General features: G+C 42.3%; 1 protein-coding gene across 12 annotated transcripts in view; it reads left to right on the forward strand.

Annotated features, from left to right (window-relative positions):
- Positions 1 to 27,301, forward strand: part of LOC129867982 (calcium/calmodulin-dependent protein kinase kinase 1-like) — a 96,991-nt gene that overhangs the window by 9,696 nt on the left and 59,994 nt on the right. For all 12 annotated transcript variants that reach the window (XR_008761702.1, XR_008761703.1, XR_008761704.1 and 9 more), the window contains exons 3-5: positions 4,384 to 4,437; positions 18,073 to 18,124; positions 21,235 to 21,371. Coding sequence is in view for 2 of the 12 variants with exons in the window: in XM_055941516.1 (XP_055797491.1) it covers positions 4,384 to 4,437; positions 18,073 to 18,124; positions 21,235 to 21,371 (243 nt within the window). In the remaining 10 variants the exon portion in view is untranslated. The remainder of the gene's footprint in view (positions 1 to 4,383; positions 4,438 to 18,072; positions 18,125 to 21,234; positions 21,372 to 27,301) is intronic.

Consider the following 27,301-nt stretch of genomic DNA (forward strand, 5'->3'; position numbering starts at 1 on the left):
TGTTTCTGTCTGGGTCTGTTTCTGTCTGTCTGTTTCTGTCTGGGTCTGTCTCTCTGTTTCTCTCTGGGTCTGTCTCTCTGTTTCTCTCTGGGTCTGTCTCTGTCTGGGTCTGTCTGGGTCTGTCTCTGTCTGGGTCTGTCTGTCTGGATCTGTCTCTGTCTGGGTTTGTCTGGATCTGTCTCTGTCTGGGTCTGTCTGTCTGGATCTGTCTCTGTCTGGGTCTGTTTCTGTCTGGGTCTCTCTGTTTCTGTCTGGGTCTGTCTTTGTCTGGGTCTGCATGCTTAATCAGGACAGGCTTATGTAACAATCTCCATTAAAGGGCCTCACCAATAGAAGACGGTCATCTTTTAGATGTTCAGTAGTAGCTGTTCTCTCCATACCTCATATAAGAGTCATAGAGGTTTCCACTGGGGCTCCAGTCCGTCCATAGTATTCTCTAGCTGCTTACCTCTTAGTCTTGGAGGGGAGATGTGTTAGAAAATATACTAGAAAGAGAGGAGCTGAAGCAAGGTGGAAGCTCCACCCCACACTCTTTGCAAGTTACAGGCAAGTCTGTGGGTCGAATGTTCCCTCCCCTTCTGAAATGTGAAAATATATGAAATCGTGATTTGTCCAAATTATATGTTTTGTGCGTCTGTCTGCCCACGAGAGATTAGGCGCCTCCTAATCCAACAAGTGGTTTCTCTTAAGAATGATCCCTCAGGCTATTTGTACTGTCTGTCTCCTATCTTTATGAAAGCCTCTGGACGAGTCACGTTGCTTTGATGTGAACTTGAATCATACGGTAGAGCGTGTCCATGAAGCATCTCGTCCTGTTTCCTCTGACTACTGAATGCTTCAGAGCACCAGAACCGGCTGGGACTGGGGGGATTTTATAAGAGGTGTTCCGTTCCACAGATTATTCTTTCCACGCCTACTAAGACTAGATAAATCCAACAGAGATACACTATAATAACATAGAGAGAAACGCTATAATAACATAGAGAGAAACGCTATAATAACATAGAGAGAAACGCTATAATAACATAGAGAGAAACACTATAATAACATAGAGAGAAACACTATAATAACATAGAGAGATACACTATAATAACATAGAGAAAAACACTATAATAACATAGAGAGAAACGCTATAATAACATAGAGAGAAACGCTATAATAACATAGAGAGAAACACTATAATAACATAGAGAGAAACACTATAATAACATAGAGAGAAACGCTATAATAACATAGAGAGAAACGCTATAATAACATAGAGAGAAACGCTATAATAACATAGAGAGAAACGCTATAATAACATAGAGAGAAACGCTATAATAACATAGAGAGAAACGCTATAATAACATAGAGAGAAACGCTATAATAACATAGAGAGAAACGCTATAATAACATAGAGAGGACTATAATAACATAGAGAGAAACGCTATAATAACATAGAGAGAAATACTATAACAACATAGAGAGCAACACTATAATAACATAGAGAGAAACGCTATAATAACATAGAGAGAAACGCTATAATAACATAGAGAGAAACGCTATAATAACATAGAGAGAAACGCTATAATAACATAGAGAGAAACGCTATAATAACATATAGAGAAACACTATAATAACATAGAGAGAAACGCTATAATAACATAGAGAGAAACGCTATAATAACATAGAGAGAAACACTATAATAACATAGAGAGAAACGCTATAATAACATAGAGAGATACACTATAATAACATAGAGAGAAACGCTATAATAACATAGAGAGAAACGCTATAATAACATATAGAGAAACACTATAATAACATAGAGAGAAACGCTATAATAACATAGAGAGAAACGCTATAATAACATAGAGAGAAACGCTATAATAACATATAGAGAAACACTATAATAACATAGAGAGATACACTATAATAACATAGAGAGAAACGCTATAATAACATAGAGAGATACACTATAATAACATAGAGAGATACACTATAATAACATAGAGAGATACACTATAATAACATAGAGAGAAACGCTATAATAACATAGAGAGATACACTATAATAACATAGAGAGAAACGCTATAATAACATAGAGAGAAACGCTATAATAACATAGAGAGAAACGCTATAATAACATATAGAGAAACACTATAATAACATAGAGAGAAACGCTATAATAACATATAGAGAAACACTATAATAACATAGAGAGAAACGCTATAATAACATAGAGAGAAACGCTATAATAACATAGAGAGAAACGCTATAATAACATAGAGAGAAACACTATAATAACATAGAGAGAAACACTATAATAACATATAGAGAAACACTATAATAACATAGAGAGAAACACTATAATAACATAGAGAGAAACGCTATAATAACATAGAGAGAAACGCTATAATAACATATAGAGAAACACTATAATAACATAGAGAGAAACACTATAATAACATAGAGAGAAACGCTATAATAACATAGAGAGAAACACTATAATAACATAGAGAGAAACACTATAATAACATAGAGAGAAACACTATAATAACATAGAGAGAAACACTATAATAACATAGAGAGAAACGCTATAATAACATAGAGAGGACTATAATAACATAGAGAGAAACGCTATAATAACATAGAGAGAAACACTATAATAACATAGAGAGAAACGCTATAATAACATAGAGAGGACTATAATAACATAGAGAGAAACGCTATAATAACATAGAGAGAAACGCTATAATAACATAGAGAGAAACACTATAATAACATAGAGAGAAACGCTATAATAACATAGAGAGAAACGCTATAATAACATAGAGAGAAACGCTATAATAACATAGAGAGAAACGCTATAATAACATATAGAGAAACACTATAATAACATAGAGAGAAACGCTATAATAACATAGAGAGAAACACTATAATAACATAGAGAGAAACGCTATAATAACATAGAGAGAAACACTATAATAACATAGAGAGAAACACTATAATAACATATAGAGAAACACTATAATAACATATAGAGAAACGCTATAATAACATAGAGAGAAACGCTATAATAACATAGAGAGAAACGCTATAATAACATAGAGAGAAACACTATAATAACATAGAGAGAAACGCTATAATAACATAGAGAGAAACGCTATAATAACATAGAGAGAAACACTATAATAACATAGAGAGAAACTCTATAATAACATAGAGAGAAACACTATAATAACATAGAGAGAAACACTATAATAACATAGAGAGAAACACTATAATAACATATAGAGAAACACTATAATAACATAGAGAGATACACTATAATAACATAGAGAGAAACGCTATAATAACATAGAGAGAAACACTATAATAACATAGAGAGAAACACTATAATAACATAGAGAGAAACGCTATAATAACATAGAGAGAAACGCTATAATAACATAGAGAGATACACTATAATAACATAGAGAGAAACACTATAATAACATAGAGAGAAACGCTATAATAACATAGAGAGAAACGCTATAATAACATAGAGAGATACACTATAATAACATAGAGAGAAACGCTATAATAACATAGAGAGAAACACTATAATAACATAGAGAGAAACGCTATAATAACATAGAGAGAAACGCTATAATAACATAGAGAGATACACTATAATAACATAGAGAGAAACACTATAATAACATAGAGAGAAACGCTATAATAACATAGAGAGAAACGCTATAATAACATAGAGAGATACACTATAATAACATAGAGAGAAACGCTATAATAACATAGAGAGAAACACTATAATAACATAGAGAGAAACGCTATAATAACATAGAGAGAAACGCTATAATAACATAGAGAGAAACACTATAATAACATAGAGAGAAACACTATAATAACATAGACAGAAACGCTATAATAACATAGAGAAACACTATAATAACATAGACAGAAACGCTATAATAACATAGAGAAACACTATAATAACATAGACAGAAACGCTATAATAACATAGAGAAACACTATAATAACATAGAGAGAAACACTATAATAACATAGAGAGAAAAACTATAATAACATAGAGAGAAACACTATAATAACATAGAGAGAAACGCTATAATAACATAGAGAGAAACGCTATAATAACATAGAGAGAAACACTATAATAACATAGAGAGAAACGCTATAATAACATAGAGAGATACACTATAATAACATAGAGAGAAACGCTATAATAACATAGAGAAACACTATAATAACATAGAGAGAAACACTATAATAACATAGAGAGAAAAACTATAATAACATAGACAGAAATGCTATAATAACATAGAGAGATGGACTAAATATGCTGCATTTTTGACGTCTCTCTCCTCTTCTGTGGCTTTGCAGGGCTCCTACGGCGTAGTCAAACTGGTCTACAATGACAATGATGACAATCACTATGTAAGTGACCTGTGTGTGTGTGTGTGTGTGTGTGTGTGTGTGTGTGTGTGTGTGTGTGTGTGTGTGTGTGTGTGTGTGTGTGTGTGTGTGTGTGTGTGTGTGTGTGAGCCCTCTTTCTACTTATAAAAGGAGACAATTATGATCCGTCAACCATTTTCAGCTCTTTGTGAAGTGGAACGTTTTAGTAGCTTGAAATGATAATGGCCCAACTCAAGGCCTTTATCTACCTGCACACTGTCTTAGTTGTCCCCTGTGTGTGTGTGTGTGTGTGTGTGTGTGTGTGTGTGTGTGTGTGTGTGTGTGTGTGTGTGTTGTGTGTGTGTGTGTGTGTGTGTGTGTGTGTGTGTGTGTGTGTGTGTGTGTGTGTGTGTGTGTGTGTGTGTGTGTGTGTGTGTGTGTGTGTGTGTGTGTGTGTGTGTGTGTGTGTGTGTGTGTGTGTGTGTGTGTGTGTGTGTGTGTGTGTGTGTGTGTGTGTGTGTTGTGCGCATAACTGCGTGTGCATGTTTGTGATTCACCTTAATGGTGTCGGTGGGAAAGGGTTCACATCAGTTGGAAAGGGTTCTCCGTTCCCCGTCTTAGTGCTCATGCTGACGGTGAGATGGCCTGTACTGTAAATGCACGTACAGATTGCATGGTTCAAATCAGAGACAGACTGGTCTCATCTGGAGAGAGAGAGATGGAGGCAGAGGTGCTGAGAGAGAGAAGGGGACAGAACGAGAGAGAGGGGGCGGAGAGATAGGGGGGGAGAGGGTGGTGAGAGAGAGAAGGGGACAGAACGAGAGATAAGGGGGGGTGAGAGAAAGAGAGAGAGAGAAAAGGAGAGAGATGAGAGATATGGAGGTTTGCTCCTGGAGAAAAACAAGGAGAGATGGATGAGGGGGGGAAATGTATGACATCACAACAACAAAAATGTATGACATCACAACAAAATAATGTATGACATCACAACTGGAAGTGGCTCTGGAGAAGAGCGTTTGCTAAATGACTCAAATGTAATGTAACATAAGGAGGAGGAAGGCACAGGATTGAATTATTCTTCCAGGCATTCAGACTTGGCTCCAAACTCTTTTGATTGGATCTTGACATCTGTGTCCACAGTGAGAGCTCCAGGTGGGAGCTCTGTTATACATCCTCACACGGAGTACCAGTACCTCTAATGGCAAAGATGTTGGACAACAAGAAGGGCTTCCCTGTAACAGATTTTGCAACAGATTATTTTGTGATTTTGTTGTCCAGTTTTGCACGCTCTAGTCGTGTAGACAATCTACAGTCTATCGTAGATTACAAGGTCATCTCTGATGTCATCTCTGATGTCATCTCTCTGTGTCAGCCGAAGTGACTGTTTTCCATGAGTACGGTAGTCGCTCTAATCACTTCCTCTGAAGCGCTGCTGTGCCCAGATCTTTTGAGTGTTCAAAATACACTTTTGTGGTAGAGTTTCTGTCACTGAGGGGTTATCAGATTGGTGGCAACCTTTTTGAAAGTTGCATAAACACACAGGCTAATAAAATAAAGCCGTGGACGTTAGGTTGATGTGTAGTTCATGCTAGAGCACGACATAGCAACAGTCCGTGGACTTCGCCCTGTATATTAATACCTAATGCCGATGGGTCTCTGTGCTTTCGATGCATTGACATTGATCATGTAGTGAGATGGAAGTAATTTTTCTGTTTGTTGCGAGCACACTCCCCTGTTGTGAGCACACTCCCCTGTTGTGAGCACACTCCCCTGTTGTGATCACACTCCCCTGTTGTGAGCACACTCCCCTGTTGTGAGCACACTCCCCTGTTGTGAGCACACTCCCCTGTTGTGAGCACACTCCCCTGTTGTGAGCACACTCCCCTGTTGTGAGCACACTCCCCTGTTTTTAGTTTTCCTCCACTTTCTGATTTACTTCCTGTCTTTAAGTTTGGTGTGGGTTTTCATTTACTTCCTGTCTTTAAGTTTGGTGTGGGTTTTCAGTAGCAGTAGAAGGGTTGGATGAGCTGTATCACTATCAACAGTAGCAGTAGAAGGGTTGGAGAAGCTGTATCACTATAAACAGTAGCAGTAGAAGGGTTGGAGGAGCTGTATCACTATAAACAGTAGCAGTAGAAGGGTTGGAGGAGCTGTATCACTATAAACAGTAGCAGTAGAAGGGTTGGAGGAGCTGTATCACTATAAACAGTAGCAGTAGAAGGGTTGGAGAAGCTGTATCACTATAAACAGTAGAAGGGTTGGAGGAGCTGTATCCCTATAAACAGTAGCAGTAGACGGGTTGGAGAAGCTGTATCACTATAAACAGTAGCAGTAGAAGGGTTGGAGAAGCTGTATCACTATAAACAGTAGAAGGGTTGGAGAAGCTGTATCACTATAAACAGTAGAAGGGTTGGAGGAGCTGTATCACTATAAACAGTAGCAGTAGAAGGGTTGGAGGAGCTGTATCACTATAAACAGTAGCAGTAGAAGGGTTGGAGGAGCTGTATCACTATCAACAGTAGCAGTAGAAGGGTTGGAGAAGCTGTATCACTATAAACAGTAGCAGTAGAAGGGTTGGAGGAGCTGTATCACTATAAACAGTAGCAGTAGAAGGGTTGGAGAAGCTGTATCACTATAAACAGTAGCAGTAGAAGGGTTGGAGAAGCTGTATCACTATAAACAGTAGCAGTAGAAGGGTTGGAGGAGCTGTATCACTATAAACAGTAGCAGTAGAAGGGTTGGAGGAGCTGTATCACTATAAACAGTAGCAGTAGAAGGGTTGGAGAAGCTGTATCACTATAAACAGTAGAAGGGTTGGAGGAGCTGTATCCCTATAAACAGTAGCAGTAGACGGGTTGGAGAAGCTGTATCACTATAAACAGTAGCAGTAGAAGGGTTGGAGAAGCTGTATCACTATAAACAGTAGAAGGGTTGGAGAAGCTGTATCACTATCAACAGTAGAAGGGTTGGAGGAGCTGTATCACTATAAACAGTAGCAGTAGAAGGGTTGGAGGAGCTGTATCACTATAAACAGTAGCAGTAGAAGGGTTGGAGGAGCTGTATCACTATCAACAGTAGCAGTAGAAGGGTTGGAGAAGCTGTATCACTATAAACAGTAGCAGTAGAAGGGTTGGAGGAGCTGTATCACTATAAACAGTAGCAGTAGAAGGGTTGGAGAAGCTGTACCACTATAAACAGTAGCAGTAGAAGGGTTGGAGAAGCTGTACCACTATAAACAGTAGCAGTAGAAGGGTTGGAGAAGCTGTATCACTATAAACAGTAGCAGTAGAAGGGTTGGAGAAGCTGTATCACTATAGACAGTAGCAGTAGAAGGGTTGGAGAATCTGTATCACTATAAACAGTAGCAGTAGAAGGGTTGGAGGAGCTGTATCACTATAAACAGTAGCAGTAGAAGGGTTGGAGAAGCTGTATCACTATAAACAGTAGCAGTAGAAGGGTTGGAGAAGCTGTATCACTATAAACAGTAGCAGTAGAAGGGTTGGAGGAGCTGTATCACTATAAACAGTAGCAGTAGAAGGGTTGGAGAAGCTGTATCACTATAAACAGTACCAGTAGAAGGGTTGGAGGAGCTGTATCACTATAAACAGTAGAAGGGTTGGAGGAGCTGTATCACTATAAACAGTAGCAGTAGAAGGGTTGGAGAAGCTGTATCACTATAAACAGTAGAAGGTTTGGAGGAGCTGTATCACTATAAACAGTAGAAGGGTTGGAGGAGCTGTATCACTATAAACAGTAGCAGTAGAAGGGTTGGAGGAGCTGTATCACTATAAACAGTAGCAGTAGAAGGGTTGGAGGAGCTGTATCACTATAAACAGTAGCAGTAGAAGGGTTGGAGGAGCTGTATCACTATAAACAGTAGCAGTAGAAGGGTTGGAGGAGCTGTACCACTATAAACAGTAGCAGTAGAAGGGTTGGAGGAGCTGTATCACTATAAACAGTAGCAGTAGAAGGGTTGGAGGAGCTGTATCACTATAAACAGTAGAAGGGTTGGAGGAGCTGTATCACTATAAACAGTAGCAGTAGAAGGGTTGGAGGAGCTGTATCACTATAAACAGTAGAAGGGTTGGAGGAGCTGTATCACTATAAACAGTAGCAGTAGAAGGGTTGGAGGAGCTGTATCACTATAAACAGTAGCAGTAGAAGGGTTGGAGGAGCTGTATCACTATAAACAGTTGCAGTAGAAGGGTTGGAGTAGCTGTATCACTATAAACAGTAGCAGTAGAAGGGTTGGAGAAGCTGTATCACTATAAACAGTAGCAGTAGAAGGGTTGGAGGAGCTGTATCACTATAAACAGTAGAAGGGTTGGAGAAGCTGTATCACCATAAACAGTAGCAGTAGAAGGGTTGTAGAAGCTGTATCACTATAAACAGTAGCAGTAGAAGGGTTGGAGGAGCTTTACCACTATAAACAGTAGAAGGGTTGGAGAAGCTGTATCACTATAAACAGTAGCAGTAGAAGGGTTGGAGAAGCTGTATCACTATAAACAGTAGAAGGGTTGGAGGAGCTGTATCACTATAAACAGTAGAAGGGTTGTAGGAGCTGTATCACTATTAATAGTAGAAGGGTTGGAGGAGCTGTATCACTATAAACAGTAGCAGTAGAAGGGTTGGAGAAGCTGTATCACTATAAACAGTAGCAGTAGAAGGGTCGGAGAAGCTATAGAAGGGTTGAAGGACTCCTAATGACTTCCCACTGCTGCTGTCTGTCCTCAACGTGTCTGTAGTTGTGAATTGAGGATAAAAGGGACATGAATAAGGATGTGAGGATGCTGCAGAGAGGGATTCACATGGTTTCAGCTGTACACTAGAACACTGGAAACAGAGGGCGTTACGTTTTATCCTTTAAAATGTAAACTATGTTATTTATCAAGTTGACACTTTTATCCAGAGTGGCAAACAGTCAATACATTCACCGAAATACATTTTGTTTACATTTTAGTCGGAGACGCTCTTACCCTGAGCGACTTACAGCTTAAGATAGCTAGGCGAGACAACCGCATATTACAGTCATAGTAAGTACATTTTGTCCTCAATTAAAATAACAGCAGTTCTGGAAACCCTACTGTAGTAGTATATAAGTGTATTTACTGTCAGTGTTATTTAAACCAATGGGAATGAAGCAGCGGTTTGCTATATCGCCGTGCATTTGTAATCAAACTTAACTGCACAGTATTGGACTGACTCACTGTGCTCTCCCTGACACTGTTGTTGTAGTAGTAGTAGTAGTAGTAGTAGTAGTGGTAGTAGTAGTAGTAGTGGTAGTAGTAGTGGTAGTGGTAGCAGTAGTAGTAGTGGTAGTAGTAGCAGTTGTAGTAGCAATGGTAGTAGTAGTAGTAGTAGTAGTAGCAATTGTAGCAGTAGTAGTAGTAGTAGTAGTAGTAGTAGTAGTAGTAGTAGTAGTGGTGGTGGTGGTGGTGGTGGTGGTGGTGGTGGTAGTAGTTGTAGTAGCAATGGTAGTAGTAGTAGTAGTAGCAGTAGTATTATTAGCAATGGTAGTAGTAGTAGTGGTAGTAGTAGTGGTAGTAGTAGTAGTGGTGTCGTAGCAGTAGTAGTAGTAGGAATAGTAGTAGTAGTAGTAGGAGTAGTATTAGCGGTAGTAGTATTAGCGGTAGTAGTAGTCGTGTAGTAGTAGTAGTAGTAGCAGTAGTGTAGCAGTAGTAGTAGTAGTAGTAGTAGTAGTAGTAGTAGTAGTAGTAGTAGTAGTAGTAGTAGTAGCAATAGTTGTAGTAGTAGTAGTAGTAGTAGCAATAGTTGTAGTAGTAGTAGTAGTAGTGTAGTAGTAATAGTTTAGTAGTAGCAGTAGCAATAGTAGTAGTAGTAGTAGTATCAATAGTAGCTGTAGCAATAGTAGGAGTAGTAGTAGTAGTAGTGTAGTAGTAGTAGTAGCAGTAGCAATAGTAGCAGTAGTAGTAGTAGTGTAGTAGTAGCAATAGTAGTAGTAGCTGTAGGAGTAGTAGAAGTAGTAGTATTAGTAGTGTAGTAGTAGTAGTAGCAGTAGCAATAGTAGCAGTAGCAGTAGTAGTAGTAGTAGTGTAGTACTTGCAATAGTAGTAGTAGCTGTAGCAATAGTAGCAGTAGGAGTAGTAGTAGTAGTAGTGTAGTAGCAGTAGTAGTAGTAGTAGTAATAGTTTAGTAGTAGTAGTAGTAGTATCAATAGTAGTAGTAGTAGCTGTAGCAATAGTAGCAGTAGGAGTAGTAGTAGTAGTATCAGTAGTAGTAGTAGCAGTAGCAATAGTAGCAGTAGTAGTAGTGTAGCTGTAGCAATAGTAGCAGTAGGAGTAGTAGTAGTAGTAGTAGTAGTAATAGTTTAGTAGTAGTAGTAGTAGTAGTAATAGTTTAGTAGTAGTAGTAGTAGCAGTAGTAGTAGTACGCTCCCTGTCTGCTGGTGTTTTACAAACAGCAGTTTTGCCTGTGAAGTGAAATTTCACAGACACACACACACACACACACACACACACACACACACACACACACACACACACACACACACACACACACACACACACACACACACACACACACACAGTTTTGCCTGCATAGCATTCCCCTGACACACCTTTTAAATATTCATGACTTTCGCTTCTCTTTGTCTTCCCTATCTTCCCTAGCTCTGCTCTGACAAACCGAAGCTTCTCAACTCTTCAGCAATGCAAATCGTCCTTGAACGCAAGAAAAATATATATATATTTGGTGTAGAATGGAGATTCTGCATGGCTCTTAGCAGTTTGTTCCCTTTAGGAATATTACTTTTATCTGTTGAGATAGACCATCAGGAGGACCCCAGGCCTTTTATCTTTTGAGATAGTCCATCAGGAGGACCCCAGGTCTTTTATCTTTTGAGATAGTCCATCAGGAGGACCCCAGGTCTTTTATCTGTTGAGATAGTCCATCAGGAGGACCCCAGGCCTTTTATCTGTTGAGATAGTCCATCAGGAGGAGCCCAGGTCTTTTATCTGTTGAGATAGTCCATCAGGAGGACCCCAGGCCTTTTATCTGTTGAGATAGTCCATCAGGATGACCCCAGGTCTTTTATCTGTTGAGATAGTCCATCAGGAGGACCCCAGGCCTTTTATCAGTTGAGATAGTCCATCAGGAGGACCCCAGGCCTTTTATCTGTTGAGATAGTCCATCAGGAGGACCCCAGGCCTTTTATCTGTTGAGATAGTCTATCAGGAGGACCCCAGGTCTTTTATCTGTTGAGATAGTCCATCAGGAGGAGCCCAGGTCTTTTATCTGTTGAGATAGTCCATCAGGAGGACCCCAGGCCTTTGATCTGTTGAGATAGTCCATCAGGAGGACCCCAGGCCTTTTATCTTTTGAGATAGTCCATCAGGAGGACCCCAGGCCTTTTATCTGTTGAGATAGTTCATCAGGAGGACCCCAGGTCTTTTATCTGTTGAGATAGTCCATCAGGAGGACCCCAGTGTTCTTTTGCCCATCTTAACCTTTTCTTTTTATTGGCCAGTCTGAGGTATGGCTTTTTCTTTGCAACTCTGCCTAGAAGGCCAGTATCCCGGAGTCGCCTCTTCACTGTTGACGTTGAGACTGGTGTTGGAACCAAAAATCTCCAATTGGACTCATCAGACCAAAGGACAAATTTCCACCGGTCTAATGTCCATTGCTCGTGTTTCTTGGCCCAAGCAAGTCTCTTCTTATTATTGTTGTCCTTTAGTGTTCGTTTCTATGCAGCAACTTGACCATGAAGGACTGATTCACACAGTCTCCTCTGAACAGTTGATGTTGAGTTGTGTCTGCTAGGTCTTTTACCAAATAGGGCTATCTTCTGTATACCATCCCTAACTTGTCACAACACAACTGATTGGCTCAAACGCATTAAGAAGGAAAGAAATTCCACAAATTAACTTTTAAGAAGGCACACCTGTTAATTGAAATGCATTCCAGGTGACTACCTCATGAAGCTGGTTGACAGAAAGAGTGTGCAAGGCTGTTATCAAGGCAAAGGGTGGTTGTTTGAAGAATCTCAAATATAAAATATCTTTTGATTTGTTTAACGCTTTTTTGGTTACTACATGATTCCATGTGTTATTTCATAGTTTTGATGTCTGCACTATTATTCTACAATTTAGAAAATAATCAAAATAAAGAAAAACCCTTGAATGAGTAGGTGTTCTTAAACATTTGACCAGTAGTGTGCATTTTCTCAACAACAAGTTATGGTCAATAATATCAAAGGCTACACTGAAATCTAACAGTACAGCTCCAACAATCTACTTATTATCAATTTCTTTCAACCAATCATCAGTCATTTGTGTCAGTGCAGTACATGCTGAGTGCCCTTCTCTATAAGCATGCTTGAAAGTCTGTTGTTCATTTGTTTACAGAGAATAGCATTGTATTTGGTCAAGCAACATTTTTTCCAACGGTTTGTTAAGAGCTGGCAGCAAGCTGATTGGTCTGCTGTTAGAACCAGTAAAGGCTGCTTTACCCCTCTTGGGTAGCGGAATGACTTTGGCTTCCCTCCAGGCCTGAGGATAAAGACTTTCCTCTCATCTCAGATTAAAGATATGACAGATAGGAGTGAATATAGAGTCAGCTACCGTCCTCAGGAGCTTTCCATCTAAGTTGTCAATGCCGGGAGGTTTGTCATTATTGATCGATAAAAATAAAAAATCCACCTCTCTCACACTAACTTTACAAAATTCAAACTTGCAATGCTTTTCTTTCATTATTTGTTTTTTTTATGCATGAGTGCGATGGCTCACTGTTTGTTGTTGGCACTTCCTGCCAAGTTTGCTGACTTTGCCAATGAAGAAATCATTAAAATAATTGGCAACGTCAAATGGTTTTGTGATGAATATGCCATCTGTTTCGATGAATGATGGAGTTGAATTTGTCATTAAGCCCATAATCTCATTTAAAGTACTCAAGTTTTTTTCCATCCTTCTTTATATAATTGATCTTAGCTTCATAATACAGTTTCTTCTACTTTTTGTTGAGTTTAGTCACATCATTTCTCGATTTGCAATAAGTCAACTGGTCATATGTGCAGCCAGACTTATTAGCCACTCAATTTGCCCCATCTCTTTCAACCATACAGGTTTTAAATTCTTCATCAATCCATGGAGCCTTAACAGTTCTAACAGTCAGTTTCCTAACAGGTGCATGTTGATCAATAATTGGAAGAAGCAATTCATAAATTCATCAAGTGTAGCATCTGGATGCTCCTCATTAATCACATCAGACCAACAAATATTTTTAACGTCCACGTAAGAGTCACAGCAAAATCTTTTGTATGATCTCTTATATAATATTTTAGGCCCAGCTGTTGGAACTTTGGCTTTCCTGGATATAGCCAGTATATTGTGATCACTGCATCCAATGGGTACAGATACAGCTTTAGAACAGAGTTCTACAGTATTAGTACAAATGTGATCAATACATATAATGATCTTGTTCCTACAGTGTTTGTAAACACCCTGGTAGGTTGATTAATAACCTGAACCAGATTACAGGCACTGGTTACAGTGAGAAGCTCCTCTTGAGCGGACAGCTTGATGAAAACCAGTCAATATTCAGGTCCCCAAGAAAGTAGACCTCTCTGTTTACATCACATACACTATCAAGCATTTCACACATTATTTAGATACTGACTGTTAGCACTTGGAGGCCTATAGCAACACCCCAAAAGAAAAGGCTTTAGATGTTCCAAGTGAACCTGAAACCACAATACTTCAATAACACTTGACATAAGATCTTCTATAAGCGTTACTGTGATATGACTCTGAATATATACAGCAACCCCCCCCCCCCCCCCCCATAAGCATTCCTGTCTCTTCTATACATGTTATCCTTGTATTGCTACTGCTGTATCAAATGAATTATCTAAGTGACTCTCAGAAATGGCTAATATATGAATATTATCTGATGTTAGCAAGTTATTGATTTCATGAACCTTATTTCTAAGGCTACATATATTAATATGGGCTATTTTCAGCCCTTTCCTGGGTAGCTTATCAGAGATAGACTTAATATGGAAAAAAACAAACAAAGCAAGAGAAAATAATATACATTCAGCAGTCCATTAATCAGTTGGTGTGTGTGTGTGTGTGTGCTGCGGGGGTTGAAGCTACGCAACCACAGGCTTGGCTCTCAATGAGAGGACAATGAGTCTATCATAGCGGATGTAACCAATGTCCCCACGCGCTCTAGCAGCTTTCGTGGCTGGGATCAGTTCTTTCCTCTTCTGGTGCACAGCTTCAGGATTAGTCCTCGTTGAGGAAGATGTACATTCCTCTCAAGTTCTTGGCTCTTTTCAGAACAGCTACCATGTCCTTGAACCTCAGGAACTTGACCACTATCAGCCTGGGCCTATCACCTGGGCCGGTGGTGGGTTTTCCAGTTATGTGGGCGCGCTCCACCTCAATCTTCCCTGTGGTCCATCTTCAGTTTCTCAGAGATTATTTCCCTCACTTAGTCAGGTCTCATGTGGAGATTCTGCAATTCCATCCACAACCATGTTGTTCCGCCTTGATTGTCCCTCGAGATAGTCTGATTTCTCTGTCATTGTTATCATGGATTCACACACAGAACTGATGTCCTCTCTCAATGACTTACAGACTGCTGTCATCTTGCCCTTCTCCTCTTTAAACTCACCGAGCTGATCCTGGGAGAACTATGAGATCAATGGAAGACTACACTATGAATAGGCTTTAATGTTGTGATCTTTGACACAGGCAGGGAAATAACTAGCAATACTACAGGGTGGTGGGGCTACTGTCTGAAGAAGTAGAATAAAATACAAACGATCTCCTATAAGATATGCACCATCCATGGTCCTTCATCACGGTGTCTGAACAGGGTCTGATGTCGCTAATAAAAGTGTGTAATGCGTTCAGATGGGTCCTATTCATTAGCCAACGGGAAACACATGTATTCCGCAGGTGCGAGGAATTAACAGCTAATTAGTGCTATAAATGATAAGGTAATGAGGTGTGTGTGTGTGTGTGTGTGTGTGTGTGTGTGTGTGTGTGTGTGTGTGTGTGTGTGTGTGTGTGTGTGTGTGTGTCTCACATGACTAGAACACCAGAATTCTCAGAAGTTGTGAATTCACAGGATGTTGTTAATTCTATCCTGAGCTGCACGGTTTAGGATTCTTACTGAGGGAGGAAAGTTTAGCTTTGTGAACTTCAATAGCATGACTGTAGGTAACAAGTTACTGAGTTTCACTGTGGATGTATGGACACCTTGGTAACTAACTGCAGAATCCAACATCGGAACCATCAGCTTGCTTTCTGGAGTCCTCATTACTCGAGTTAAAGGTTCAATGCAGCTGTTTTGATCTCAATATCAAATCATTTTGGGGTAACAATTAAGTACATTACTGTGATTTGTTTTCAGTTTAAAATTGTAAAAAAATAAACAAATATAATTTCTTAGCAAAGAGCAATTTCTCATTCAATAATTCTTCTAGGACTGTCTGGGAGTGGTCTGATTTGGGGAGGGGAAAACTGAAAACTAACTAGCTGTTATTGGCAGAGAGGTTTGGAACTCTCATTCTTATTGGTCTATTAACTAATTTACCGCCTGGTGATGTGTCCATTTCCATCCCACCAAAACAGGCTGAAATTTCAGGCTGTCTTTTCCAACAGCTCTGACACTAAAAGGGCTTTATCATAATTTTCATCATTTCACAGTATTATTCCAACCTCATAGTGTAGAAATATATATAAATCAATATTTATGACTGCATTGGGCCTTTAATCTTGTCTATAACAGAAGTCAACCCTTTCCTAACAGAACCAATCATCCACTGTGCATCAGTCCATTTCCATAGTCATTTCTTACCCGCAAGCAGAGAATCTTAAGTACGCCATTAGCACAAGAAACGACACAATGGAAACATTTATGAAAGCGTTCTTTGATTAATATGAAGATAAATACAGGAAGTTAAAGATGTTATTATGTCATCCACTTCACCATGGTTCAGAGAAACATGATGCTTTGACAGCGAGTGTCCCTGCAACGCTGGTGTACACTAATCAGTTTCTCCACGATTCTAGAGATTGCACATTTTGACCAATCACTGCACTATTTCGGCATTAAACAGTTTCAATCATCTCAATATTATCGCATTAAACTGACCCATCACCGCAGTAGAGAAAGAGTGCTCGCAATTTCAACCAATCGCAAGACATTTACCAGATAACATGGTTCAATCAAGCCACGTGTCGAGAAACATTTTCTGTGTACAGTACATTTTCTGTGTACAGTACATTTTCTGTGTACAGCACATTTTCTGTGTACAGTACATTTTCTGTGTACAGTACATTTTCTGTGTACAGCACATTTTCTGTGTACAGCACATTTTCTGTTTACAGCACATTTTCTGTGTACAGTACATTTTCTGTGTACAGTACATTTTCTGTGTACAGTACATTTTCTGTTTACAGTACATTTTCTGTGTACAGTACATTTTCTGTGTACAGTACATTTTCTGTGAACAGTACATTTTCTGTGTACAGTACATTTTCTGTGTACAGTACATTTTCTGTGTACAGCACATTTTCTGTGTACAGTACATTTTCTGTGTACAGTACATTTTCTGTGTACAGCACATTTTCGCGGCAAATTTAACACAATCATCGCATATCGCCATGCAAAATGTCAGAATTGTTTCAGGAAAATCAAGCATTTTTTGCCCGCAGATCTTTACAAAATCTCTACAAATTCCTGAAGGGACTAGCTAATGTATAGGACATTTATTGAATGCTGAAAGAATTTAGACTTCTTTACACCTTCTAATAATAAATATAGTATTCTTCAAGAGCAAACAAAACAAAACAAGCAATATGACAGGTCAACCAATAAAGGCCAAGTCTTTAAATAGTGCATCCTTCAGAGATGGACTGGGTCAGTTCATGGCTTGAGTGGAGGTATGTGGTCACAGGATGATGGTGATGGAATCTGCTGATGATCTTGTAGACCAGGGGTGTCAAACTCATTCCACGGAGGGCCTAGTGTCTGCAGGTTTTTGGTTTTTCCTTTCAATAAAGCCCTAGACAACCAGGTGTGGGGAGTTCCTAACTAATTAGTGATGTTAATTCATCAATCAAGTACAAGGGAGGAGCGAAAACCCGCAGACACTCGGCCCCAGTGGAATGAGTTTGACACCTGTATTGTAGAGTCTGGGAACCAGTCTGGGTCTTATAGCCACTGAACTTCTCCTCTTCCAACTGCGTAGCACCCACTTAGGTGATGCCTCAGCACCACTGGGTGCCGCAAAGCCCACCACAAAAAATCTCAGAATAGTAGCCAGTGGTCCTCACTAAAGTACCGGGGTTCTGTATGTATCTAGTATGACCCCCTCATGACCATTCTGTTAGTCTCTCTCCCTTAATCCTGTTCAGTATGGGATGGATGGATGAATGAATGAATGAATGAATGAATGGATGGATGGATGGATGGATGAGTGGATGAACGAATGAATGAATGAATGGATGGATGGATGGATGGATGGATGGATGAATGAAAATGATTGAATGAACTTGAAGTGTTCTGTGTTTTCTGCACTGAAGTGTACTGTGTGGTGTGTGTGTCTCTCTTTATTGTTAGTGATTCAACTAATAGTGTGTGAGTGACCAGAAGGAACGATATGGCATGTTAGCTCACTAATACGACCAATCTCATCCCCCTCAGGCCATGAAGGTGGTGTCCAAGAAGAAGCTGATGAAGCAGTATGGATTTCCACGTACGTGTCACACGGTTGGACCTTGACATATTCAACATATTCCTTAGGTCACTGCTCTTCTGGAGCTCAGGTGGTGGCTTCCATTCCTGGATTCCTGGTACCACCTATACGAGAAGAAAAACATTGTCGCTTTGGATAAAAGTGTCTGCTAAATTACATTTATTATTATTATTATTATTAGTATTAATTAATATTATTATGATTATTTATTATTATTATTGTAACGGCTTTCCTCTTCATCTTCATCAGAAGAGGAGGAGCAGGGATTGAACCAATATGCAGCGGAGTTTGCAGACATTATTTATTAAAGAAAACACGAACTCGACTATACACTAACAAAACAACAAACGACGTAGATGCACCTGAACATAAGAACTTACAAATAATGAAGAACGCATGAAACAGGAACAGACTACATAAACCGAAAAACAAACAAACCGAAAACAGTCCCGTGTGGCGCAACGACATACACAGACACAGGAGACAACCACCCACCACGAACACTGTGAAAACACCTACCTAAATATGACTCTCAATTAGAGGAACGCCAAACACCTGCCTCTAATTAAGAGCCATACCAGGCAACCCATAAACCAACATAGAAACAGAAAACATAGAATGCCCACCCAAACTCACGTCCTGACCAACTAACACATACAACAAACTAACAGAAATAGGTCAGGAACGTGAAAATTATTATTATTACTATTGTTATTATTAATATTACTATTAATAGTATTATTACTATTATTAATAATAATAATATTAATATTGTTATTATTATTATTTGTAATATTTTTATTAATATTATTATTACTATTATTATTATTATTATTATTATTAAATACAGCTCAAAAGGCCATCAAACCAAGTATACAGTTAGGATTTTAGCCGTTTCCACACACAGCCCCTGTCATCCTGTATATGGGTTTAAAATGGCAGATTATGTCATTCATAAGCACTTAAATTGGAACCCAGTGTCTGTACAGTAACATTCTATAAATGACGTCAGCTCAGGTTCTCCGGTTCACAGCGCTGTATGTGTTTTAACTGACAGCCGTTATAAAATACCCCCATCCCTCCCGCTAATTGGGCAACTTTTGCACATTTGTTGTTGTCTTGAGTGAGAGAAATGCTGTAAATGGAGAGGAGTCCATGTGTTCTGAAAGATGAGACGTTGAGGAGTATAATAAATATCACTTTGATATCATACAAGCAAAACACACACCCATGAGTCCAAATGTGCACTTTACATTTCCATATTTGAAAACGCAGGTCATTGACAGTATCAACGTTTACAAGGATGACACGTGTTATACCTTGTCCTGTCCTGAACAGAATTAGCATACGCGTGTCGTATTGCGACAAGCATTAGCCGCAGAACACGCACTTGAATGCACTCATGACTCTATATTCTGTGAGCACCTAAATTACAATCTGTTTGTCTGAAGTGTCTTTTGAAAGCCTAACGCTGTAAGATCAATTTGCATAACTTAGCTAGCCATTTTGGCAATGGAACAAGCTTTCAGATGATGCCCAGCTGACCCAGATTGTAATTTATAATGGAAAGTTTTTGGATTGCGTAAACAACGCCAATAATTGTATGATGGTGCGGAAGTAGGGCTGTGTTACAGACAAATAGTACAAGGGTGCTTGCTTCAGTTCCTCAATGGCAAAGCTAGTAGAGCTAAAAAAAACACCTTATAGTGTCATAAAAGTGCATTGAAATAAGGTTTTAGGCCAATTAGCAACACCAGTTAGAGTTCTAACTCAAACCCACAGTTTGGATAGGTGTTTAGTCACTTAGCAACACCAGTTAGAGTTCTAACTCAAACCCACAGTTTGGAGAGGTGTTTAGTCACTTAGCAACACCAGTTAGAGTTCTAACTCAAACCCACAGTTTGGATAGGTGTTTAGTCACTTAGCAACACCAGTTAGACCTCTCACTCAAACCCACAGTTTGGAGAGGTGTTTGGTCACTTAGCAACACCAGTTAGACCGCTCACTCAAACCCACAGTTTGGAGAGGTGTTTGGTCACTTAGCAACACCAGTTAGACCGCTCACTCAAACCCACATTTTGGAGAGGTGTTTGGTCACTTAGCAACACCAGTTAGACCTCTCACTCAAACCCACAGTTTGGAGAGGTGTTTGGTCACTTAGCAACACCAGTTAGAGATCTAACTCAAACCCACTGTTTGGTCACTTAGCAACACCAGTTAGACTTCTCACTGAAACCCACATTTTGGGGAGGTGTTTGGTCACTTAGCAACATCAGTTAGACCGCTCACTTAAACCCACATTTTGGAGAGGTGTTTGGTCACTTAGCAACACCAGTTAGACCTCTCACTCAAACCCACAGTTTGGAGAGGTGTTTGGTCACTTAGCAACACCAGTTAGACCGCTCACTCAAATCCTTGTCATAGTTTTGTATTATATTTCACCTACTTCAACTTGTCATTGAACATTCTTAATATGTTACTGAATGTATCCAGAGTATTTTCGTTATTGACAAAATGTTGTGAAAAGTACAGGAAATGTAAAATGCACATCAAATCAACAGTGTAATGTTTTGTATTCAGTCTTGTGTCAGGTGAACTGATGTGTCCTCACCTTTTGGTCTGATCATTTCCCCATAATGTCCATAGTATTTTCTTAACCATGGTCGTGGGTTAACTGCCTTCGTGGGTTAACTGCCTTCGATTCAGCAACCTTTCGGTTACTGGCCCAACGCTCTAACCACTAGGCTACCTGCCGCCCCGGTTTATAGTTATTTTGTTAGAAACATTTTAGTTTGGTTCTATCCATATAGGCCTATTTCCATGAGCCTAAGGGGTTAAAGATATTAAAGAGTTAAAGAGTTCACCAAATGGATAAGATGGGACTGGAATCCATGCTTTGGTTTAGTTTCCCTGGCACTGTTTCTATACGCTAGTATTTTAGCATTTGTAGCACAAATCCCACTCAAATCATGGGACTGATATTAGCATTTTTCGCACATCATGTCGAAATCCAATGACACTATCTAAAAATTGATTGAATTGTGTTACATTTAATTTAATTGTCTAAAATAGCAGCTGACGTGAGTTTTGGGGTTATTGGTTCCCTGCAGGTCGCCCCCCTCCGAGAGGACCCAAGGCTGCGGTCCAGGGGGAGCAGCCCAAAGTCCTAGGCCCCCTAGAGAGGGTGTACCAGGAGATCGCCATCCTCAAGAAGCTGGACCATCTCAACATAGTCAAACTGGTGGAGGTGAGCGCAGAGCCTACCTCACTGTGTCTCTGATCAAGAAACCATAGGCCAAGTGTCAGTAGAGTCTGTTTCACTGTGTCTGCCCAACGTCTGTGTTTGTACCCGGTAAAGAAACAATATTTCATTTCATTGTTAGTTATTCAGCACGGATAGTTCACTAGGTAAGCTGAAACATAAGGCACAAGAAGTGACAGGAGAGTCTGTTTCACTGTGTCTGTCTCTAGTAAAGAAACAAGAGGCCAAGCAAGGAGAATGTGAAGTGGAATCTTCAAGCAATTTAATTTGACCTAAGAGGCCATGACAAATATGCCTTTTACGCTTCACCCAGCAAGACAACACTTTCATTGATAGTTGTTACTGTAGCAATCATGAGACATGCTACCACCACCACCACAGAACCACAGGTGTGTCCACGTCCATTTACCAGACATCAGCTACAGCTACCTCATTTACCACACGGTGTCATATATTGAGGGGAAAGCTGAAGGAGCGATACTTATTTGGAGAGGAGACAGATGAAAGGGAATAGTATGCCATTTGGGATCCACACTAAGCCTCGATGGTGCTGACCTCGTCATACCTCCACGGAATACACAGCATGAACAACCTGGTTGTGTCCTAAACCCTATTCCCTATATATACACAGTGCTTTCGGAAAGTATTCAGACCCCTTGACTTTTTCCACAAAAAAATGTATGTTACAGCCTTATTCTAAAATTGATTAAATAAAATAAAAAGATCAGCAATCTAGACACAATACCCCATAATGACAAAGATCATTTATTTATTTTGCAAATTTATTAAACACAAGAAACAGAAATTCCTTATTTACAGAAGTATTCTGTGTACTACACCGTGTGTAGCGCTATGAGACTCGAAATTGAGCTCAGGTGCATCCTGTTTCCATTGATCATCCTTGAGATGTTTCTACAACTTGATTGGAGTCCACCTGTTGTAAATTAAATTAATTGGACATGATTTGGAAAGGCACACACCTGTCTATATAAGGTCCCACAGTTGACAGTGCATGTCAGAGCAAAAACCAAGCCATGAGGTCTAAGGAATTGTCCATAGAGCTCTGAGACAGGATTGTGTCGAGGCACAGATCTGGGGAAGGGTACCAGAACATGTCTGCAGCATTGACGGTCCCCAAGAACAAAGTGGCCTCCATCATTCTTAAATGGTAGAAGTTTGCCAAACTGAGCAATCGGGGGAGAAGGGCCTTGGTCAGGGAGGTGACCAAGAACCCGATGGTCACTCTGACAGAGCTCCAGAGTTCCTCTGTGGAGATGGGAGAACCTTCTCTGCAGCACTCCACCAATCGGGCCTTTATGGTGGAGTGGCCAGACGGAAGCCACTCCTCAGTAAAAGGCACATGACACCCCGCTTGGAGTTTGCCAAAAGGCACCTAAAGGACTCGCAGAACATGAGAAACAAGATTATTTGGTACCAAGCGTCACATTTGGAGGAAACCTGGCACCATCCCTACGGTGAAGCTTGGTGGTGGCAGCATCATGCTCTGGGGATGTTTTTCAGTGGCAGAGACTGGGAGACTAGTCAGGATCGAGGCAAAGATGAACTGAGCAAAGTACAGAGAGATCCTTGATGAAAACATGCTTTGGAGCGCTCAGGACCTCAGACTGGGGTGAAGGTTCACCTTCCAACAGGATGACGACCCTAAGCAGACAGCCAAGACAACGCAGGAGTGGCTTCGGGACAAGTCTCTGAATGTCCTTGAGTGGCCCAGCCAGAGCCCGGACTTGGACCCGATTGCACTAGTTTCTGAAGGCACGGTGTAGTGCACTAGTTTCTGAAGGCACGGTGTAGTGCACTAGTTTCTGAGGGCACGGTGTAGTGCACTAGTTTCTGAGGGCACGGTGTAGTGCACTAGTTTCTGAAGGCACGGTGTAGTGCACTAGTTTCTGAAGGCACGGTGTAGTGCACTAGTTTCTGAGGGCACGGTGTATTGCACTAGTTTCTGAGGGCACGGTGTATTGCACTAGTTTCTGAGGGCACGGTTTATTGCACTAGTTTCTGAGGGCACGGTGTAGTGCACTAGTTTCTGAGGGCACGGTGTATTGCACTAGTTTCTGAGGGCACGGTGTATTGCACTAGTTTCTGAAGGCACGGTGTATTGCACTAGTTTCTGAGGGCACGGTGTAGTGCACTAGTTTCTGAAGGCACGGTGTATTGCACTAGTTTCTGAGGGCACGGTGTATTGCACTAGTTTCTGAGGGCACGGTGTATTGCACTAGTTTCTGAAGGAACGGTGTAGTGCACTAGTTTCTGAGGGCACGGTGTAGTGCACTAGTTTCTGAGGGCACGGTGTAGTGCACTAGTTTCTGAGGGCACGGTGTAGTGCACTAGTTTCTGAGGGCACGGTGTAGTGCACTAGTTTCTGAAGGCACGGTGTATTGCACTAGTTTCTGAAGGCACGGTGTAGTGCACTAGTTTCTGAAGGCACAGTGTAGTGCACTAGTTTCTGAGGGCACGGTGTTGTGCACTAGTTTCTGAGGGCACGGTGTAGTGCACTAGTTTCTGAGGGCACGGTGTAGTGCACTACGGTCAAAAGACGTGTAATATAGGCGATAGAGTACCATTTTGGGACGTGACCAATCACTGCGCTGCTCACCACAGTGGTTTATGTGAAGGAGATGTATATTTAGAGAGGAGAGACGGACCTAACGCACCGCGCTGATGCCGTCGTCTCTCCAGTGACATCATCAGGGTGCTCTTCAATCACTGGCAGACGGCGGGGGGGCGCACCCAGACTTATTTGGGGTGCCTCATCAGGGCCTGATGGAGGGCCGGGTGGGTGGAGGGCATCGAGAGGGCTGGGGCTGGAGTCAGTAGGAGGTACCATGCCAGCCAGTCATAATGAGTTACAGTGAAAGGAGAGGAGGGTGGAGGCACGGAGATGGAGATGGGAGGGAGTCAGTGGGTGGCCATGGGTACCTCTGGGACTCCCAGCAGCACTGTGCCAGTCAGTCATAATGAGTTACAGTGAAAGGAGAGGAGGGTGGAGGCACGGAGATGGAGATGGGAGGGAGTCAGTGGGTGGCCATGGGTACCTCTGGGACTCCCAGCAGCACTATGCCAGTCAGTCATAACGAGTTACAGTGAAAGTGGAGCTCCTCTCTTAGTGTTTCACTCTACAGCCTCATCCCAGAGCAACCAGCCACTCCCACTCCTCCTGTCCTCCTCTATCCATCTCCTCCTGTCCGTCACTCTCCATCGCCTCCTGTCCTCCTCTCTCATCTCCTCCTGTCCTCCTCTCTCATCTCCTCCTGTCCTCCTCGCTCCATCTCCTCCTGTCCTCCTGTCCTCCTCCCTCATCTCCTCCTGTCATCCTCTCTCCATCTCCTCCTGTACTCCTCTCTCCATCTCCTCCTGTCCTCCTGTCCTCCTCTCCCCATCTCCTCCTGTCCTCCTCTCTCCATCTCCTCCTGTCCTCCTCTCTCCATCTCCTTGTCCTCCTCTCTCCATCTCCTCCTGTCCTCCTCTCTCCATCTCACTATCCTCCTCTCTCCCTCTCGCTGTCGTCCTCTCTCCCTCTCCTTGTCCTCCTCTCTCCATCTCCTCCTGTCCTCCTCTCCCCATCTCCTCCTGTCCTCCTCTCTCCATCTCCTCCTGTCCTCCTCTCTCCATCTCCTCCTGTCCTCCTCCCTCATCTCCTCCTCTCCTCCTCTCCTCATCTCCTCCTCTCCTCCTCTCCCCATCTCTTCATCTCCTCCTGTCCTCCTCTCTTCATCTCCTCCTGTCCTCCTGTCCTCCTCTCTCCATCTCCTCCTGTCCTCCTCTCTCTATCTCCCCCTGTCCTCCTCTCCCCATCTCTTCATCTCCTCCTGTCCTCCTCTCTCTATATCCTCCTGTCCTCCTCATCTCTTCATCTCCTCCTGTCCTCCTCTCTCTATCTCCTCCTGTCCTCCTCTCTCTATCTCCTCCTGTCCTCCTCTCCCCATCTCCTCCTGTCCTCCTCTCCCCATCTCCTCATCTCCTCCTGTCCTCCTCCCTCATCTCCTCCTGTCCTCCTCTCTCCATCTCTTCATCTCCTCCTGTCCTCCTCTCCCCATCTCTTCATCTCCTCCTGTCTCTATCTCTTCATCTCCTCCTGTCCTCCTCTATTCTCCATTCATTCCCAATTCAAAGCTCATTATGTAAAGTACCTACCAGGCCTGGGTTGGGCGCTGGGATGAGATCATATTCATTGTGCCTCTCCAATTCACAGTCAAATGTTCTTATTATGCCTCAGAACTGTTCTCTTGTTATAAAAGAGTCTCAGCTAGAGGGAAAATGTAAAATGTAATGTGGCAATTACATTTGTCACAGATGGTTAGTAGCTGAGATAATACAGTACATGTTAGATATTAATATCCTCCTCAATTGGGCTCAATTCAAACTGGCATCTAAAGATCCTCTTGAGACAAGTGCTTTAAAGGCCAATGAATACTTGCTATTGTCACGCCCTGGCCTTAGTTATCTTTGTTCTCTTTATTATTTTAGTTAGGTCAGGGTGTGACATGGGGGATGCAGGTGTTTTGGTTATTGTCTATGTTATGTTGCATGTTAGCACAGTGTTTCTATAGCGGTCACGTTCGTCTTATTCGTTTTGTTGTTTTTGTTTAAGTGTTCTTCATTAAATCTAGAAATATGTATTCAAACCACGCTGCGCTTTGGTTCGCTTCCTACGACGATCGTGACAGAATAACCCACCAAAATAGGACCAAGCAGCGTGGTAACGGGCAGGAGCAGGAGAGGCAGCAATGTCAGGATTTCTGTACACGGGAGCAGAATCTGGACTATACAACTTGGGAAGAGATAGACAGGTGGGCGGTCGACCCAGGGAGAGTGCCGGAGCCCGCCTGGGATTCTCTGCAGCAATGTAAGGAGGGATACCGGCGAATGGAGGCAGCACGGCGGCGTGGTAGGAAGCCCGAGAGGCAGCCCCAAAAATGTATTGGGGGGGGGGGTACACGGAGAGTGTGGCGAAGCCAGGTAGGAGACCTGCGCCAACTCCCCGTGCTTACTATGGAGAGAGAGAGCGTCGTACTGGTCAGGCACCGTGTTATGCGGTAGAACGCACGGTATCTCCAATATGCGTGCTTAGCCCGGTGCGCTACATCCCAGCTCCCGGCATCTGCCGAGCTAGGGTGAGGATCCAGCCAGGGAAGATGGTGACAGCCCTGCTCTCCAGACAGCCAGTGGGTCTCCTCGGGCCAGGATATCCTGCGCCGGCGTTGCGCACTGTGTCTCCCGTATGTCTGCACAGCCCAGTGCATCCTGTGCCTGCGCCCCGCACGTGCCGAGCTAGAGTTACCATCCAGCCAGGACGGGTTGTGCAGGCCATTAGCTCGAGACCTCCAGTGCGTCTTCACCGTCCGGTCTATCCAGTACCACCAGTGCCAACACCACGCACCAGGCTTCCTGTGCGTCTCCAGAGCCCTGTAAGCCCTGTTCCTCCTCCCCGCACTCGCCCAGTGGTGCGTGTTCCCAGCCCTGTACCACCAGTTCCAGCACCACGCACCAGGCCTACAGTGCGCCTCGGCAAGCCTAAGCTGCTCGTCTGCCCAGCACCGTCTGAGCTGCCCGTCTGCCCAGCGCCGTCTAGACTGCCCGTCTGCCCAGCGCCGTCTGAGCAGCCCGTCTGTCCAGCGCCGTCTGAGCTGCCCGTCTGCCCAGCGTCGTCTGAGCTGCCCGTCTGTCCAGCGCCGCCTGAGCCGCCCGTCTGTCCTGAGCCGCCAGAGCCGCCCGCCAGTCAGGAGCCGCCAGAGCCGCCCGCCAGTCAGGAGCCGCCGGAGCCGCCCGCCAGTCAGGAGCCGCCGGAGCCGCCCGCCAGTCAGGAGCCACCGGAGCCGCCCGCCAGTCAGGAGCCGCCTGAACCGCCCGCCAGTCAGGAGCCGCCTGAACCGCCCGCCAGTCATGAGTTACCC

This window comes from Salvelinus fontinalis, chromosome 13 (assembly GCF_029448725.1).
Source record: "Salvelinus fontinalis isolate EN_2023a chromosome 13, ASM2944872v1, whole genome shotgun sequence".
Taxonomy (NCBI): Eukaryota; Metazoa; Chordata; class Actinopteri; order Salmoniformes; family Salmonidae; genus Salvelinus; species Salvelinus fontinalis.